This window comes from Oncorhynchus clarkii, chromosome 29 (genome assembly GCF_045791955.1).
Source record: "Oncorhynchus clarkii lewisi isolate Uvic-CL-2024 chromosome 29, UVic_Ocla_1.0, whole genome shotgun sequence".
NCBI lineage: Eukaryota > Metazoa > Chordata > Actinopteri > Salmoniformes > Salmonidae > Oncorhynchus > Oncorhynchus clarkii.
The window spans coordinates 3,210,910-3,228,239 of NC_092175.1; the positions used below are offsets into that span (position 1 = coordinate 3,210,910).

Below are 17,330 nucleotides of genomic sequence, written 5' to 3' on the forward strand. Positions count from 1 at the left end.
GCTTACCTATTGCAGATTCAGTCTTCCCAGCCTGGTGCAGGTCTACAATGTTGTTTCTGGTGTCCTTTGACAGCTCTTTGGTCTTGGCCATAGTGGAGTTTGGAGTGTGACTGTTTGAGGTTGTGGACAGGTGTCTTTTATACTGATAACAAGCTCAAACAGGTGCCATTAATACAGGTAACGAGTGGAGGACAGAGGAGCCTCTTAAGGAAGAAGTTACAGGTCTGTGAGAGCCAGAAATCTTGCTTGTTTGTAGGTGACCAAACACTTATTTTCCACCATAATTTGCAAATAAATTCATTAAAAATCCTACAATGTGATTTTTCTGGACTTCTTTTTCTCATTTTGCCTGTCATAGTTGAAGTGTACCTATGATGAAAATTACAGGCCTCTCTCAAGTGGGAGAACTTGCACAATTGGTGGCTGACTAAATACTTTTTTTGCCCCACTGTATAACCAACCGTATGTCATGCTTCATAAATGTGGCATAACTGTCCAATGTCAAATGAATCTCCAATGTCAAATGTGACATAACCCACTAGGTTGAATATGATATCAACATGTGCTTTATAAAGGGTGACATGTTGTGCTAAAGGATGGAAAATGCTCTAAAGTAAAGTCATGTTAGTCACATTACACCTAATCCCTTTCCCAGACACTTCCACCCCAATGCGTGGAAGGTCTGGTGGACCAACACATCAAACTTGGTCTTCATTAGTTAGGGTTAAAATCACATTTTAAGAAGATAAATTGTGGAAATGGGCATGGTCTAGCCATAATTATGACTTTTTGAGTAGTGTGTTAAGTAGTGACGATGACAAATCATTTACTCAGTAAGGTCACTCTGATATCCCAGGCTTATATGTGCGGTCTTCGACACAATCACCCACTCCCCCACTGAAAGACCAGCCACAAAATGTTGGCACCATTGTAACAGGTTGAAATCAAGCCCTGGTCGCCAGCATGGGAACAGAAGAGGAACAGAAGAGGAATGAATACTTGGTGCGGTAATCTCAGGTTGGACTACTCCAAATCATCTTGATTTGGCACGCACACACACACGCTTTGCAGGTCCATCACCCCATTTAAAAACCTCTCACATCCTACAGTCACCTGTGGATCATGAGAGGACCTTCATAAATCAGCAGAACGTTAATAACCTATTTATTGACACTACGTAGTGTCATGTCATACTTAGTTTGAAGTGAGACACCTTCATTCATTCATAACACATCCACAAAGACTAAGGCATGACACTGTACTTCATTTGAAGTCAGACCCCTTTGGTCATTTATAACACATACATAAATGCCTTGTATCATATGACGCTGTACTTACTATAAGGTCAGACACCTTTGGTCGTTCATAACACATACACAAAGGCTTAATTTTGTAAACACAAATGCATTAACATTTAGGGAATTATCACTAACAGCTAAAACAAATAAACATTAAATACATGTTTAACCATACATTTCCTTTAATTTGCACAATTTTTAAACAACACAAATACATTAAGTTTTAAAAAGTCCAGCAATGCAATTAATTACATTGAACATTAGACAGGGCTGTGAATAGTGTAGCTCTGAGCTGGCGGACAAACGGTTCTTGCCTCTCTTCCTGCTGAAGGTACTGTATGTTGGTTCCAACCTTAAAAGTAACAACAAAGAAAGTTAGCAGGTCTGTTAGGAAATGCCTTTGTCACAACATCCAGATAAGGGCATTTCTATGCTGCGACAGAAACTCTAAACGGGAATATGGGAAACTGCATTCCATTCGTATTATTCCATTCCTCTTTCATTTAAAATCTCATGACGTGACAATGAGACATGGCTGTATGTAGGGAGATTTGTATTTAGCTGATCCTACTAGCTAACTCAATTTCAGCTAGCTAGCAATTGCTGTAAAGTCACCAAAAATATTGAAATAACGATACAGTATGTAATCTAACTAATAGAAACTAACTTAAATTGCAATAAATAAAAGTTAACTTACTTGTTTTTTCGCTGTCCAGTGGCAGCACAAGTGAGTCATTTGATTTGCGAACTCGTCACATGATCAATGTCTCGTCAGCAACACAAAAAAATAACTTCCGGGTCATGGAATTATGGACATTTTCCAAATAAAAGTTTCCCAAGTAATAGTAGAAAAGTGTCAACCATTCATGATTTGAAAAATAATTGTCAAAAAATTAACAATGATTCATATTTGTTCATATTTTAAGTGACATTTTAATTAAATTGGGGTTTTAAAACACGTTCCAATGCCAAATAAATGCCCCAAAGCAAATCATTGTATATGGAATACATATTGGCTTAGAGCAAGAACTATTCTGGGTGCAGAAATAAAATACTTGTAGGGAATACTCAGTAGGGTCTGTAGAATGTATACAGTGCCTTCGGAAAGTATTCAGACCCCTGGACTTTTCTCACGTTTTTATTACGCCTTATTCTAAATTTGATTCAAATAGTTTTTTCCCCTAATCAACAATACCAAATAATGACAAAGCAAAAAACATTTTTTAGACATTTTTAGCAAATGTATTTAACATAAACAGACATACCTTATTTACATAAGTATTCAGCCACTTTGCTATGAGACACGAAACATTGAGCTCAGGTGTGTCCTGTTTCCATTGATCTTCCTTGAGATGTTTCTACTACTTGTTTGGAGTCTACCTGTGATAAATTCAATTGATTGGACATAATTTGGAAAGGCACACAACTGTCTATATAAGGTCCCACAGTTGACAGTGAATGTCAGAGCAAAAACAAAGCCATGAGGTCGAAGGAATTGTCTGTAGAGCTCCGAGACAGGATTGTGTCGAGGCACAGATCAGGGGGAAGAGTACCAAAACATTTCTGCAGCATTGAAGGTCCCCAAGAACACAGTGGCTTCCATTATTTTTGGATCCACCAAGACTCTTCCTAGAGCTGGCCGCCCAGCCAAACTGAGCAGTCGGGAGAGAAGGGCCTTGGTCTGGAGGGTGACCAAGAAACCGATGGTCACTCTGACAGAGCTCCAGAGTTCCTCTGTGGAGATGGGAGAACCTTCCAGAAGGATAACCATCTCTCCAGCACTCCACCAAATCAGGCCTTTATGGTAGAGTGGCCAGATGGAAGCCACTCCTCAGTAAAAGGCATATGACAGCCCGCTTGGAATTTGCCAAAAGGCGCCTAAAGACTCTCAGACAATGAGAAACAAGATTCTGATGAAACCAACATTGAACTCTTTGGCCTAAAGCCAAGCGTCACGTCTGGAGGAAACCAGGCACCATCCCTACGGTGAAGCATGGTGGGGATGTTTTTCAGTGGCAGGGACCGTGAGACTAGTCAGGATTGAGGCAAAGATGAACGGAGCAAAATACAGAGAGATCCTCAATGAAGTCCTGAGCGCTCTGGAGATGGTTCTCAGACTGGGGCAAAAGTTCACCTTCCAACAGGACAACAACCCAAAGCACACAGCCAAGACAACGAAGGAGTGGCTTCGCGACAAGTCACAATATCCTTAGCCCGGACTTGAACCTGATCGAACATCTCTGGAGAGACCTGGAATTAGCTGTGCAGCGACACACCCCATCCAACCTGACAAGAGCTTGAGAGGATCTGCAGAGAATAGAAAAACTCCCCAAATAAAGGTGTGCCAATCTTGTAGCGTCATACCCAAGAAGACTTGACGCTGTAATTGGTGCCAAAGGTGCTTAAACAAAGTACTAAGTAAAGGGTCTGAATACTTATGTAAATGTGATATTTAATTTTTTAAATTGTATTTTTGCCCCCAAAAATTGCTTTGTCATTATGGGGTATTGTGTGTCGATTGATGAGTTCCTTTTTTTTTTTTAAATACATTTTTGAATAAGGCTGTAACGTAACAAAATGTGGAAAAAGTGAAGGGGTCTGAATTGTACATTCCACATTTGGTGTCTTTTGGCCCTATGGTTCATAAGTTAAGAGATACACCAGAGGTACATTTAATTTGTTCAGCATGATGAGACGCCTACATACAAAGTGTCAAGTCTCTAGGTCAAACAGGTGATGGAGGAGGGTTTAAGTGAGGCCGCTTATAACAGCGCCACCTATAGGCCAATCAGTGCCATTCTTTTGACCAAGTTACTCATGGCCTGTAGTTTCTTTGCCAATTATTTTTTTTCTTCAAACTCTGCTTGAGTTATAACAAAGGTTTTGTGAAATACAATTTGGCAGATTATTTGGTTTTTACAAATAACCATTCAAATACTCAAATAAATGTACTTGTTTTGAGCTGTGTATTTATATTAAAAAACAAACTGATCCCAGGTCTGGACCCTTCCCTGTGACCTTACCGTGACCTCCTGGTACTGCTCCATGCCGTTGAGCACCACCTGGATGACCTGCCGGCGCAACCGCACACTCTGGTCACTGCGGTACTCTGTGTTGGTCAAGTAGAACAGGGCCGCGCTGCCCGTCACCTGGATGCTCTTGTCATACTTGTGGCACTTCAGTGCAGCGATCACCAGCTGGTGGATCACGACAAGACAGAAGGGTTATAGCACAAGGGGGGTATAGGAATAAAGAACGCAGACCCTTGAGGTGCTGAATAGGAATACAGGTAACTGAGAAAGATAAAAATATAGCCGCACAATCCCTTATTCTTTGAAGTTCACTGCAAAATGATAAAGGAGTGTGCGACTTTCATTTATAAAGCAGAAAACCACAGAGGTGTGATAAGTAAACGAATGTCCGGGCTCTCACGCTACCTAAAGCATTAAAGAAGCATTTCTTTGAAGAGAAACGCTGAGACACTCTGCTTTAATTTAAACCAAAAAAGGTCCCTAACCTGCAGTGCCCGCAGTAGCTGGCTGCAGTGCTGTATCCTGGCGATATCAAACAGCTGGTTGATGGCTCGGTGGGCCAGCTCCGGGCGGAACTCTGTGTAGACCTCGATGGCATTCAGGACCTGGTCTTCATTCTTAGAGCCTGTGACCTGAACCAGACATGATTATGTATTTAAGGGGCAATCAGCAACTGCTACGTATATTTTTTTGGCTTATGATATATACCCATTGATTCTTAAAGAATATAACTTATGCATGCCTCATGAGCTTGTTCAACTGTCCTACCCCATCAGAACCCAAAATATGAACATGGTTAAAACTAGAAGTACATTTCCTGAATAAAATCTGGTGCGCATGCAAGCTTGTGAGGGATCTATTGATTGATAGGATTGCCTGAACATGTGAAACTTTGTTTGGTGCCATAGCTTGAACGGTTCCAGACAATGTTGGTGGGTTATGTAATGCAAATGTATATAAAATGTATATCGTTATAGTTGATACACGTTCTAGAATTTGATGTTAGGATAGCCTGAACATGAGAAAGTTGGTTTGGTGTCTCTAGCTTGAATGGTTCAAGAGTTACTGTTGATTTTGCTACACCCGCAATAACATCTGCTAAATAAACCCCATGACCAAATGTATGTGGACATCTGTTCGTCAAACATCTCATTCCAAAATCATGGGTTAATATGAAGTTGATATGGAATTGGTCCTCCATTTGCTGCTATAACAGTCTCCACACTTCTGGGAAGGCTGTCCACTAGATGTTGGAACATTGTTGCGGGGACTTGCTTCCATTCAGTCACAAAAGCATTAGTGAGGTCAGGCACTGATGCTGGGCGATTAGTGGGCGTTCTAATTCATCCCAAAGGTGTTTGATGGGTTTGAGGTCAGGGACCGGTACAGGTCAGTCAAGTTCTTCCACACCGATCTCGACAAACAATTTCTGTATGGACCTGCATTTGCATTGCTCATGGTGATCTTAGGCTTGTGTGCGGTTGCTCGGCCATGGTAACCCATTTCATGAAGCTCCTAACATACCATTATTGTGCTGACGTTGCTTCCAGAGGCAGTTTGGAACTCGGTAGTGAGTGTTGCAACCGAGGACAGACGATTTTTATGTGCTACGCGTTTCAGCGCTCGCCGGTTCCGTTCTGTGTGCTTGTGTGGCCTTTGCGGATGAGCTGTTGTTGCTCCTAGATGTTCCACTTCACAACAACAGCACTTACAGTTGACCAGGGCAGCTTTAGTAGGGCAGAAACTTGACGAACTGACTTCTTGGAAAGGTGGCATCCTATGACGGTGCCAGGTGAAAATCACTGAGCTCTTCAGTACGGGCCATTCTACGCCAATGTTTGTCTATGGAGATTGCATGGCTGTGTGCTCGATTTTATTTGAAATTGCCGAATCCACTAATTTGAAGGGATGTCCACATACTTCTGTGTATATATAGTGTACATGAAAACACCCTCAAATATTCCATACACAGTCATGGTGTTCGGAGACTTTTTAGTTTGACAGTGTAGCTGCCTGCTCCATAGACCTATATACTATACCTATTTTAGAAACACTTAAAATAAGGGCTGTGTTTTGTGAAGTCTTACCCTGGCATGACATACCCTGGCATATAAAACACATAAAACTTGCACAAGACAGTTCACAGAATTGTCCATTTTAAGAAATGTAGCCAATTTATTATTTACAACATTTAGCTAACAGATAGTTAATCAAGAGATTATTACCTTTGTCTTGATTCAGCAGTCTAGTCCATATCATCATGGCATTTGTAGTTCTTTATGATAGCCACATTAGCAGCTAATTAGCATTTCATTTTTGGGGGGTAAATATATTGCTAAAAGTCACCTTGTCCAAGAGGGATGTACACAGTTACCAAAACGTCACACCTACACGAAACACAGACCATATTTGAAGTGTATCTACAATCCCCTATTGGAAAAACGAATGGTGGAAAAACAAATTGTAACCATTTCTTTGACCACTAGGTTTTATGGGTATTATGACTCATTCTGTGGTAGACTTTAGGCTCAAATACATACGGAGGCAAGTGTACGTACGTACGTACATACATACATGGTTTCCATGTTTTACCATTCCATTTCAGCCATTATTATGAGCCGTTCTCCCCTCACCAGCCTCCTCTGATCATACAAACATACATATACACCAGGGTGGTATTCATTAGCGCACACTATGGCAAAACGTTTTGCAATGGAAAGAGAAAACAAATGTTTCTTATTGGGCAATATCAGGTAGTTGTTTCCTATTTCAGTCAGTTGTCTTCTGTTTGATGCTGAATGAATACCCTGTTGTAGCCTCTTAGAGACTGACTGGATGTGCAGGTTTTTTGGTTCAACCCTGCTCTAGCATTTGTTCCAGCTCTGTAGTAACACAGCTAATTTGGCTAATCGTGGACCTGAACAAAGACCTTGATAAGAAAATATTTGAATTAGGGGTGTTAGTGATGAGCTGGAGCAAAAGCCTGCGCACCCAGCAGTTCTCCAGGACCGGAGTTGGTCAAACTTTACCTTGTAAGCAGGGATGTGTGTCACATTACAAAGGGTGGTGTTGTAGAGCCCCAGAAACTGCAGAGGCCTCTTTAGCTCCTGGAAAGGGTAGATGTTGCTCTTGCAGGGCTCGATACTAAAAAAGAAAAACAAGACATGAGTCCGTCACACTTACATAACATGGAAAACGTACAGAGAATACATCAACTAGTCCTACTACTTACATGACAAATGATGATGCTGAAATCCACATGACCATAGAGCAAACATAAACTCTTCATACATAAACTCATACATACACGCACGCACGCTGTCGGAAGTTTACATACACTCAGGCTGGGATCATTAAAACTAGTTTTTTCAACCACTCCACAAATTTCTTGCTAACAAACTATAGTTTTGGGAAGTCGGTTAGTGCATCTACTTTGTGCATGACACAAGTCATTTTTCCGACAACTGTTTACAGACAGATTATTTCACTTATAATTCACTGTATCACAATTCCAGTGTGTCAGAAGTTTACATACACTAAGTTGACTGTGCCTTTAAACAGCTTGGAAAATTCCAGAAAATTATGTCATGGCTTTAGAAGCTTCTGATAGGCTAATTGACATAATTTGAGTCAATTGGAGGTGTACCTGTGGATATATTTCAAGGCCTACCTTCAAACTCAGTGCCTCTTTGCTTGACATGGGGAAATCAAAATAAATCAGCCAAGACTTCAGAAAAAAAATTGTAGGCCTCCACAAGTCTGGTTCATCCTTGGGAGCACGTTCATCTGTACAAACAATAGTATACAAGTATTACCACCATGGGACCACGCAGCCATCATACCGCTCAGGAAGGAGATGCGTTCTGTCTCCTAGAGATGAACGTACTTTTGTGCAAAAAGTGCAAATCAATCCCAGAACAACAGCAAAGGACCTTGTGAAGATGCTGGAGGAAACAGGTACAAAAGTATCTATATCCACAGCTTGCAAGCAGAAGAACACCATCCCAACGGTGAAGCACGGGGGTGACAGCGTCATGTTGTGGGGGTGATTTGCTGCAGGAGGGACTGATGTACTTCACAAAATAGATGGCATCATGAGGAAAGAAAATTATGTAGATATATTGAAGCAACATCTCAAGACATCAGTCAGGGAGTTAAAGCTTGGTCGCAAATGGGTCTTCCAAATGGACAATGCCCCAAGCATACTTCCAAAGTTGTGGCAAAATGGCTTAAGGACAACAAAGTCAAGGTATTGGAGTTGCCATCACAAAGCCTTGACCTCAATCCTATAGAACATTTGTGGGCAGAACTGAAAAAGCATGTGCGAGCAAGGAGGCCTACAAACCTGACTCAGTTACACCAGCTCTGTCAGGAGGAATGGGCCAAGATTCACCCAACTTATTATTGGAAGCTTGTGGAAGGCTTCCCAAAAAGTTTGACCCAAGTTCAACAATTTAAAGGCAATGCTACCAAATACTAATTGAGTGTATGTAAACTTCTGACCCACTGGGAATGTGATGAAATAAATAAAAGCTTAAATAAATCACTCTCTCTACTATTCTTCTGACATTTCACATGCTTTAAATAAAGTGGTGATAAAATAAAGCTAACTGACCTAAGACAGGGAATTTTTACTCGGATTAAATGTCAGGAATTGTGAAAAACAGAGTTTAAATGTATTTCGCTAAGGTGTATGTCAACTTCAGACTTCAAATCTAGATGCTTTGCGAGTCATCTAAACTCAGCAAAAAAAGAAAGATCCCTTTTTCAGAACCCTGTCTTTCAAAGATAATTTGTAAAAATCCAAATAACTTCCCAGATCTTCATTGTAAAGGGTTTAAACACTGTTTCCCATGCTTATCAAAGAACCATAAACAAATAATGAACATGCACCTGTTATAAGGCAGGTCGTCACCAGCAACAACATTGCCTATGGGCACAAACCCACCGTCACTGGAACAGACAGGACTGGCAAAAAGTGCTCTTCACTGATGAGTCGCGGCTTTGTCTCATCGGGGGTGAAGGTCGGTTTCGAGTTTTTCGTTGAAGGAATGAGCATTACACCGAGGGTCTGTCATGGTATGGGTGGTGATTCACAGCATCATCGGACTGAGCTTGTTGTCATTGCAGGCAATCTCAACGCTGTGTGTTACAGGGAAGACATCCTCCTCCCTCATGCGGTACCCTTCCTGCAGGCTCATCCTGACATGACCCTCCAGCATGACAATGCCGCCAGCCATACTGCTAGTTCTGTGTGCGATTTCCTGCAAGACAGGAATGTCAGTGTTCTGCCATGGCCAGTGAAGAGCACAGATCTCAATCCCATTGAGCACATCTGGAACCTGTTGGATCGGAGGGTGAGGGCTAGAGCCATTCCCCCCAAAAATGTCCGGGAAGTTGCAGGTGCCTTGGTGGAAGAGTGGGGTAACGTCTCACAACAAGAACTGGCAAATCTGGTGCAGTCCATGAGGAGGAGATGCACTGCAGTACTTAATGCAGCAGGCGGCCACACCAGATACTGACTGTTACTTTTGACTTTGACCCCCCCTTTGTTCAGGAACACATTATTCCATTTCTGTTAGTCACATGTCTGTGGAACTTTGAGTTTATGTCTCAGTTATTGAATCTTGTTATGTTCATACAAATATTTACACATGTTAAGTTTGCTGAAAATAAACGCAGTTGACAGTGAGAGGATGTTCCTTTTTTTGTTGAGTTTATAAGCTAGTGTCATAGAAGCAACTCACCTTGGACGTCCCATGGCCTCCTCGAAGTGTGGGACTGTGCAGTTGTCCAGCATGATATGACCTGAGATGTCCAGTGACACCAGGTTGACTAGGCCCTGCACAATGGCCGTCAGGATCTTACGGGTCATCTTGAACTTGGAATTGCGCTCTCTAGAGATATCCAGGTGCCTAGGGAACATAGAAAGAAGGGTACAAAATGTTTTACAAGTCTACTGCACAACTAGTGATCTTTGCTTGATTTAGATAATTCAATTTGAGAAGCTGAGAGTTCAAGATAATAAATTCATCATGATGAACAGTTCTTGTTGATTAATTATTGACCAAAACCCTACATCTATAATCATCACCTAGCCATGATCTAGGACTTAAAACAAACAATGACACACACAGTATCCTGCAGCATATCTTGAACTCTCAACTTGAACTCTCTAAATCAAGCAAATTCTGATGGTTATCCCAGAACCAAGGTGCCCGAAAAATAAACCATTTTGAGGCCGTTATCAAGAATAAACCCTTTACCTCACCCTTCCCAGCTCACCTGAGGTGTCCCAGCTCCACCACCGTGTTGATTAGCTCCTCGGAGAGGTCCACATTGTAGAGCACTAGCGAGGCCAGCCTCTCCTTCCAGTGGGCCAGGAAGGCAGCCTTGGGCAGCGGCACCCCGGACAGGTCTAGGGAGGTGAGGGCCGGCAGGGGCTTGAGCAGAGCCTCAGCGTCCACCTCCTCAGGCAGACCCCCGAGGTTGAGCAGCCGCAGCCGGTTGAAGCCCTGGAAGCTGAAGTCTGTGTCCGGTGCCTGTCTGGAGGCCGGCCTCTCTTCCTCCTCTTCTTCGTCGCATGCCAGTGGGGCACCACCCTTGCGATAGAAGATGCGGCTGCAGCCGAACAGGCTGAGGGAGACCAGGGTCTGGCGAAATCTGGTTAAAGTCCTGAGGCTGTGAGCTGATAGGTTGTTGCAGTAGGTGAGGTGGAGCTCTATCAAGTCCTGGTTGGGGCGAAGAGTGGCTGTGTTAGTTCAAAACAAACGTTGAATGTCACTGTTTCATTGCTTAGCCTATGTTTCCTGAATTGGTCATGTAGAAAGGCAACATTGACCTGTTTTGGTAACACTTTACCTAAAGGCTGCAGGTATAATTATTTATACAGTGCCTTCGGAAAGCATTCAGACCACTTTACTTTTTCCACATTGTTACGTTACAGCTTTATTCTAAAATGGATTAAATTAAAAAAACGTGTCATCAATCTACACACAATAGCCCATAATGACAAGCGAAAACAGGTTTAGACATTTTTTGCAAATATATTAAAATAAAAACAGAAATACCTTATTTAGATAAGTATTCAGACCCTTTGCTATGAGAATCTAAATTTAGGTGCATCCTGTTTCCATTGATCATCCTTGAGATGTTTCTACAATTTGATTGGAGTCCACCTGTTGTAAATTCAATTGATTGGACAAGATTTGGAAAGGCACACACAGGTCCCACAGTTGGCAGCGCATGTCATCAAAAACCAAGCCATGAGGTCAAAGGAATTGCGCGTAGAGCTCTGAGACAGGATTGTGTAGAGGCACAGATCTGAAGAATGGTACCAAAAATGTATGCAGCACTGAAGGTGCCCAAGAACACAGTGGCCTCCATCATTCTTAAATGGAAGAAGTTTGGAAACTGAGCAATCGGGGGAGAAGGACCTTGGTCAGGGAGGTGACCAAGAACCCAATGGTCACTAACAGAGCTCCAGAGTTCCTCTGTGGAGATGAGAAAACCTACCGGAAGGACAACCATCTCTGCAGCATCTCTGCAGCACTCCACCAATCAGGGATTTATGGTAGAGTGGCCAGGTGGAAGTCACTCCTCAGTAGAAGGTACTGTACATGACAGCCCGCTTGGAGTTTGCCAAAAGGCACCTAAAGACTCTCAGACAACGAGAAACAAAAGGTCTGATGAAACCAAGATGAAGTCTTTGGCCTGAATGCCAAGCGCCATGTCTGGGGGAAACCTGGCACCATCCCTACGGTAAAGCATGATGGTGGCAGCATCATGCTGTGGATATGTTTTTCAGCGGCAAGGACTGAAAGACTAGTCAGGATCGAGGCAAAGATGAATGGAGAAAAGTACAGAGAGATCCTTGATGAAAACCTGCTCCAGAGCGCTCAGGACCTCAGACTGGGGCGAAGGTTCGCCTCCCAACAGGACAACGACCATAACCACACAGCCAAGACAATGCAGGAGTGGCTTCGGGACAAGTCTCTGAATATCCTTGAGAAGCCCAGTCAGAGCCCGGACTTGAACCCGATTGAACATCTCTGGAGAGACCAAAAAATAGCTGTGCAGTGTCGCTCCCCATCTATACTAACAGAGCTTGAGAGGATCTGCAGAGAAGAATGAGAGGAACTCCCCAATTACAGGTGTGCCAAGCTTGTAGTGTCATACCCAAGAAGACTAGAGGCTGTAAATCGCTGCCAATGGTGCTTCAACAAAGTAGTGAGTAAAGGGTCTGAATACTTATGTAAATATGGCATTTCAGGATCATAACCCCACTTGATCCCTCACGAAGATTTGAAAGTCCCAGAATGGTTGAATTATAAGGCCGCAATTTGATTGGTTTAATTATATAGGGGCAATTTGAAAATGGGCATATGACCTTTTTGAGTTGCGTCACGTTATGAATTTCCCTTCTGTACAAGAAAACTGTACTGTACAAGACAAAACCCTTTGGTATTAATTATCAAGTCTAGCCTTACAGTACCAGGTGAACTAACGCTGTCGGACATTAAGGGGTTTGTGAACCGAGACCTTCCAGCCTTGACCCTGCTCAGTTGTGCTACTGTCAATTTAAGCAGTGGAAACACTACTCCATTAGCCTGTTAACACCTGTAGCTGAACTTCCAAATAAAGACAACAGTGGAGAAAGAGACAGGATTCACCTAACCGAAGGGGTTCCAGCAACATTGCAAACTGTTTTAGACACTGATGGTCCGGGTCTGTTCGTGCTCCAGTCCTCCCTATTATAATTAGCAACAGCAGATATGAAAAGCATGTTATGTCCCGCAGAGGTGCAGCAAAGTTCCCTCATTTATGTTTCTGTAACTCCCCTGAATGTCTGTCAATCCAGAATACCTTTGTCAATCCCGAATACCTTTGTCAATCCAGAATACCTTTGTCAATCCCGAATACCTTTGTCAATCCAGAATACCTTTGCCAATCCAGAATACCTTTGTCAATCCAGAATACCTTTGCCAATCCAGAATACCTTTGCCAATCCAGAATACCTTTGCCAATCCAGAATACCTTTGTCAATCCAGAATACCTTTGTCAATCCAGAATACCTTTGTCAATCCAGAATACCTTTGTCAATCCAGAATACCTTTGTCAATCCAGAATACCTTTGCCAATCCAGCAGCTAGTGGTTCTCTAAACAAGTGCTATTAGTTCTATTGTGAATTTCACAAATATGGAGACCAGATAGGTTTTCAAATCACGTAGAGGGCTTAGGCTGTTGAACGTAAACGTGCAAAGCTTGATGTCAAAGATGGATCTTCTTGATGTCTGGATGCTTGATGTGGCATCCTGATCTATAAGTGTCTCTTTACTCAAAAAGTGTGAGTGTTTGGTTATAGGTTATACGCATGTGTTTGTAGCAGGGATTTCCCAGCCCCTGCTGCTTTAACAGATGCTGTTGATAATATTTCTGAATATTTAAAACATTTCTGTCATCTGAATTCATTATTTTAGAAGATTTTAACCTGGATTGTTTTACCCCAGCCTCTGATCATTTGAATAATATTTGTTCGTCTTGGCTTTAACCTAACTTAGATGAATGTAAGAAACCCATCAAACTCCTCACTAATTTTGACAAACAAGTACTTATTTGCCTCCACAAGTACTTATTGAGTGGTGTCTTTGCTAAAGACATCAGTGATCACTGTCCTATTGTATGTTTTCAAGATACCAAACAGAAAAACATTGTTCCTTGCACAATGTTTATTTATTTATTTTTTTACTCTGAGCTTTCCTTTATCAGCTGCATGCCGGACCCTGAATTGGCTCTAGAACTTCATCTATTTTGATCTCTGGCAGACAAACACACCACCTTTAAACACCCTCAAATTTAAAAATAGAACAATTCATTGGTTCTCGATAGAACTTTCAGATCTCATTATGATGCAAAAAATCAGGCCTGGGCCAAGGCTAGAAAAACTGGCTGATTGGCAGTGTTTCTGAGAAATAGATGTACTTTGTCATTTAAGAAAATGATCCGTCTAAATTTGGGAAAACAGTTAACGCACTGAGGCGTGGAAATGCCTTTCCTGACTAAGCAAGTTGTGTCAGACTCTCGCATCATTACTGAGAAAAATGTGATGCTTTTAGTCAACATTTTATCTCTGCAGACTTTTTATTTGATCCTTTCATGCTGCAGCTTTCTGCTCCCCTGATTGTAGAGTCATTGACATTTTTTTATCTGACGATAATCTCGGGTGCTTTCCCCAGGGTTTGAAAGGCAGACCATGTCCTCCCTCTCCACAAAGGTGGTGATTTATTGAGATAAACTTGTTATTGACCAAATACTTATTTTCCACCATAATTTGCAAATAAATTCATAAAAAATCCTACAATGTGATTTTCTGGATTTTTTTTCTCATTTTGTCTGTCATAGTTGAAGTGTACCTATGATGAACATTACAGGCCTCTCTCATCTTTTTAAGTGGGAGAACTTGCACAATTGGTGGCTGACTAAATACTTTTTTGCCCCACTGTATATACATATATGGATGTGTCGTTTAATGTGTATATTTTATTTTATGGCATCAAATCAGCCTCGAACGTCCACCGAAGCAAGATGGCGCTGTCGAGCAAGATGAAGCATCATTGAGCAAGCAAACACTGTTGAGAAAGCGCAGCGGATATGTCCCGCAAGCAGAGGATGAGTGCAACGAGCGCATAGACCAGGCAAATATAAACATTTTAAAACATTACAATACCTTCATGACATAATTCACAACACACTAAATGTGTGCCCTCAGACACATACTCCAGTACCACATATCTACAACACAAAATCCATGTGTACGTGTGTGTATAGTTCGTATGGTATGTGTATGTATGTATGTGTCTGTGCCTATGTTTGTGTTACTTCACAGTCCCCGCTGTTCCATAAGGTGTATTTTTATCTGGATTTTAAATCTAATTGTACTGCTTGCAACAGTTACTTGATATGGAATAGATTTCCATGTAGTCATGGCTCTATGTAGTGCTGTGCGCCTCCTATAGTCTGTTCTGGACTTTGGGGACTGTGAAGAGACTTCTGGTGGCATGTCTTGTGGGGTATGTATGGGTGTCTGAGCTGTGTGCTAGTCGTTTAAACAGACAGCTCGGTGCATTCAACATGTCAATACCTCTCCCAAATAAAAGTAGTGATGAAGTCAATCTCTCCTCCACTTTGAGCCAGGAGAGATGGACATGCATATTATTAACGTTAGCTCTCTGTGTTCATCCAAGCGACAGCCGTGCCGCACTGTTCTGAGCCAATTGCAATTTTTGTAAGTCTCTCTTTTTGGCACCTGACCACACGGCTGATAGTCCAGGTGTGACAAAACTAGAGCCTGTAGGACCTGCCTTGTTGATAGTGTTGTTAAGAAGGCAGAGGAGCGCTTTATTATGGACAGACTTCTCCACATCTTAGCTGCTGTTGTATCAATATGTTTTGACCATGACAGTTTACATCCAGGGTTATACCAAGCAGTTTAGTCACCTCAACTTGCTCAATTTCCACATAATTTATTACAAAATGTAGTTGGGGTTTGGGGAATGATTTGTCCAAAAATACAATGCTCTTTGTTAAGTGTTGCAGTCATTTCAGTTGCTGTAATAGCTGAAGTGTAAATCAAATCAAATTGTATTTGTCACATGCGTCAAATACAACAGGTGTAGTAGACCTTACAGTGAAATGTTTACTTACAAGCCCTTAACCAACAACGCAGTTTTAAGGAAATACCAACAAAAAAAAGTAAGAGATAAGAATAACAAATAATTAAAGAGCACAGGGGGTACCGGTACAGAGTCCATGTGGAGGCTATATACAGGGGGTACCGGTACAGAGTCAATGTGGAGGCTATATACAGGGGGTAACGGTACAGAGTCAATGTGGAGGCTATATACAGGGGGTAACGGTACAGAGTCAATGTGCGGGAGCACTGGTGTCGAAGTAATTGAGGTAATATGTACATGTAGGTAGAGCTATTAAAGTGCCTATGCATAGATAATAACAGAGAGTAGCAGCAGTGTAGAGGGGGGGGGGGGCAATGCAAATACCTGTTCAGGAGTCTTATGGCTTGGGGGTAGAAGCTGTTTAGAAGCGTCTTGGACCTAGACTTGGCACTCCGGTACCGGGAACAGGTTTTTTTCTTCTAGTTAGGCTATATTGATCTCTGGCTCCCTCTTTAGTAATTTGTCTTAATTAAATACATACAAAAATCAGACAAGCTCAGTAGCCAACATATAGTTGATTTAATTAAAACATAGGGTGTGTCTATATATATATATTTTTTTTGATCAATCCATTTTTGTTTTTTTGTCGGGGACAACCCTAATCACCACACCGACTGCCAATCATGTCACCCGTCACTCACTTGGAGCCATTCAGTGTTGTTGTTTATGTATGTAGCTAGTTGGCTAAGCTGTAGCATTAGCAAGGTCTTTCAAAAGGAGACAACTCATAAATGCGGCAATTCGGGAGATTCTGACAGTGAGGAGTTGCCCCCCAAGTTTGTGGCCATTGAGCATCCTGAATCTGAGGACCCATAGCCCACTGACAAAGTCCCAGGTCCCTCTGAAGATGCTGGTGGTGATGTAGGCAGATCAACAGTCGGTGAAGTACAGTAGGTTGGCGGTAGCTGGAAGACCTCTAGCCATTTCATCCCTCCTGGCCCTGCTGTTGGCTTTGATGAGTCCCAGTCTGGAGTTCAAAGCCCCCTTTTTTGTAATTGGACAGACAGTTCACATAAATTAAATACAGTTCCATTATGCAATTATATGGACAATATCTTATCCACTTCCCCACTCCCTAATCATCCTCTCCACTCCCTACTCCCTCTCCAAACAGTATGTTGCTAGCATACAAAAGATTTCTTCAATCTTCGGCACAAAATATGTCCAGTTCCACTTATGATGTTGGCAAGTTATGTTCAATACTGTGTGTGTGTGGTTTCTGAAAGTACAGAATAAAAGAGGACTTATTAGCAATTAGAATACAATA

General features: G+C 42.0%; 1 protein-coding gene across 2 annotated transcripts in view; it reads right to left on the minus strand.

The window, feature by feature from the left end:
* The window catches only part of LOC139388571 (protein zer-1 homolog), a 57,763-nt gene that overhangs the window by 18,310 nt on the left and 22,123 nt on the right, over positions 1-17,330 (minus strand). For both annotated transcript variants that reach the window (XM_071135313.1, XM_071135315.1), the window contains exons 4-8: positions 10,616-11,061; positions 10,078-10,245; positions 7,360-7,474; positions 4,816-4,962; positions 4,322-4,495 (exon numbers count right to left, since the gene is read on the minus strand). In XM_071135313.1, the coding sequence (XP_070991414.1) occupies positions 4,322-4,495; positions 4,816-4,962; positions 7,360-7,474; positions 10,078-10,245; positions 10,616-11,061 (1,050 nt within the window). The remainder of the gene's footprint in view (positions 1-4,321; positions 4,496-4,815; positions 4,963-7,359; positions 7,475-10,077; positions 10,246-10,615; positions 11,062-17,330) is intronic.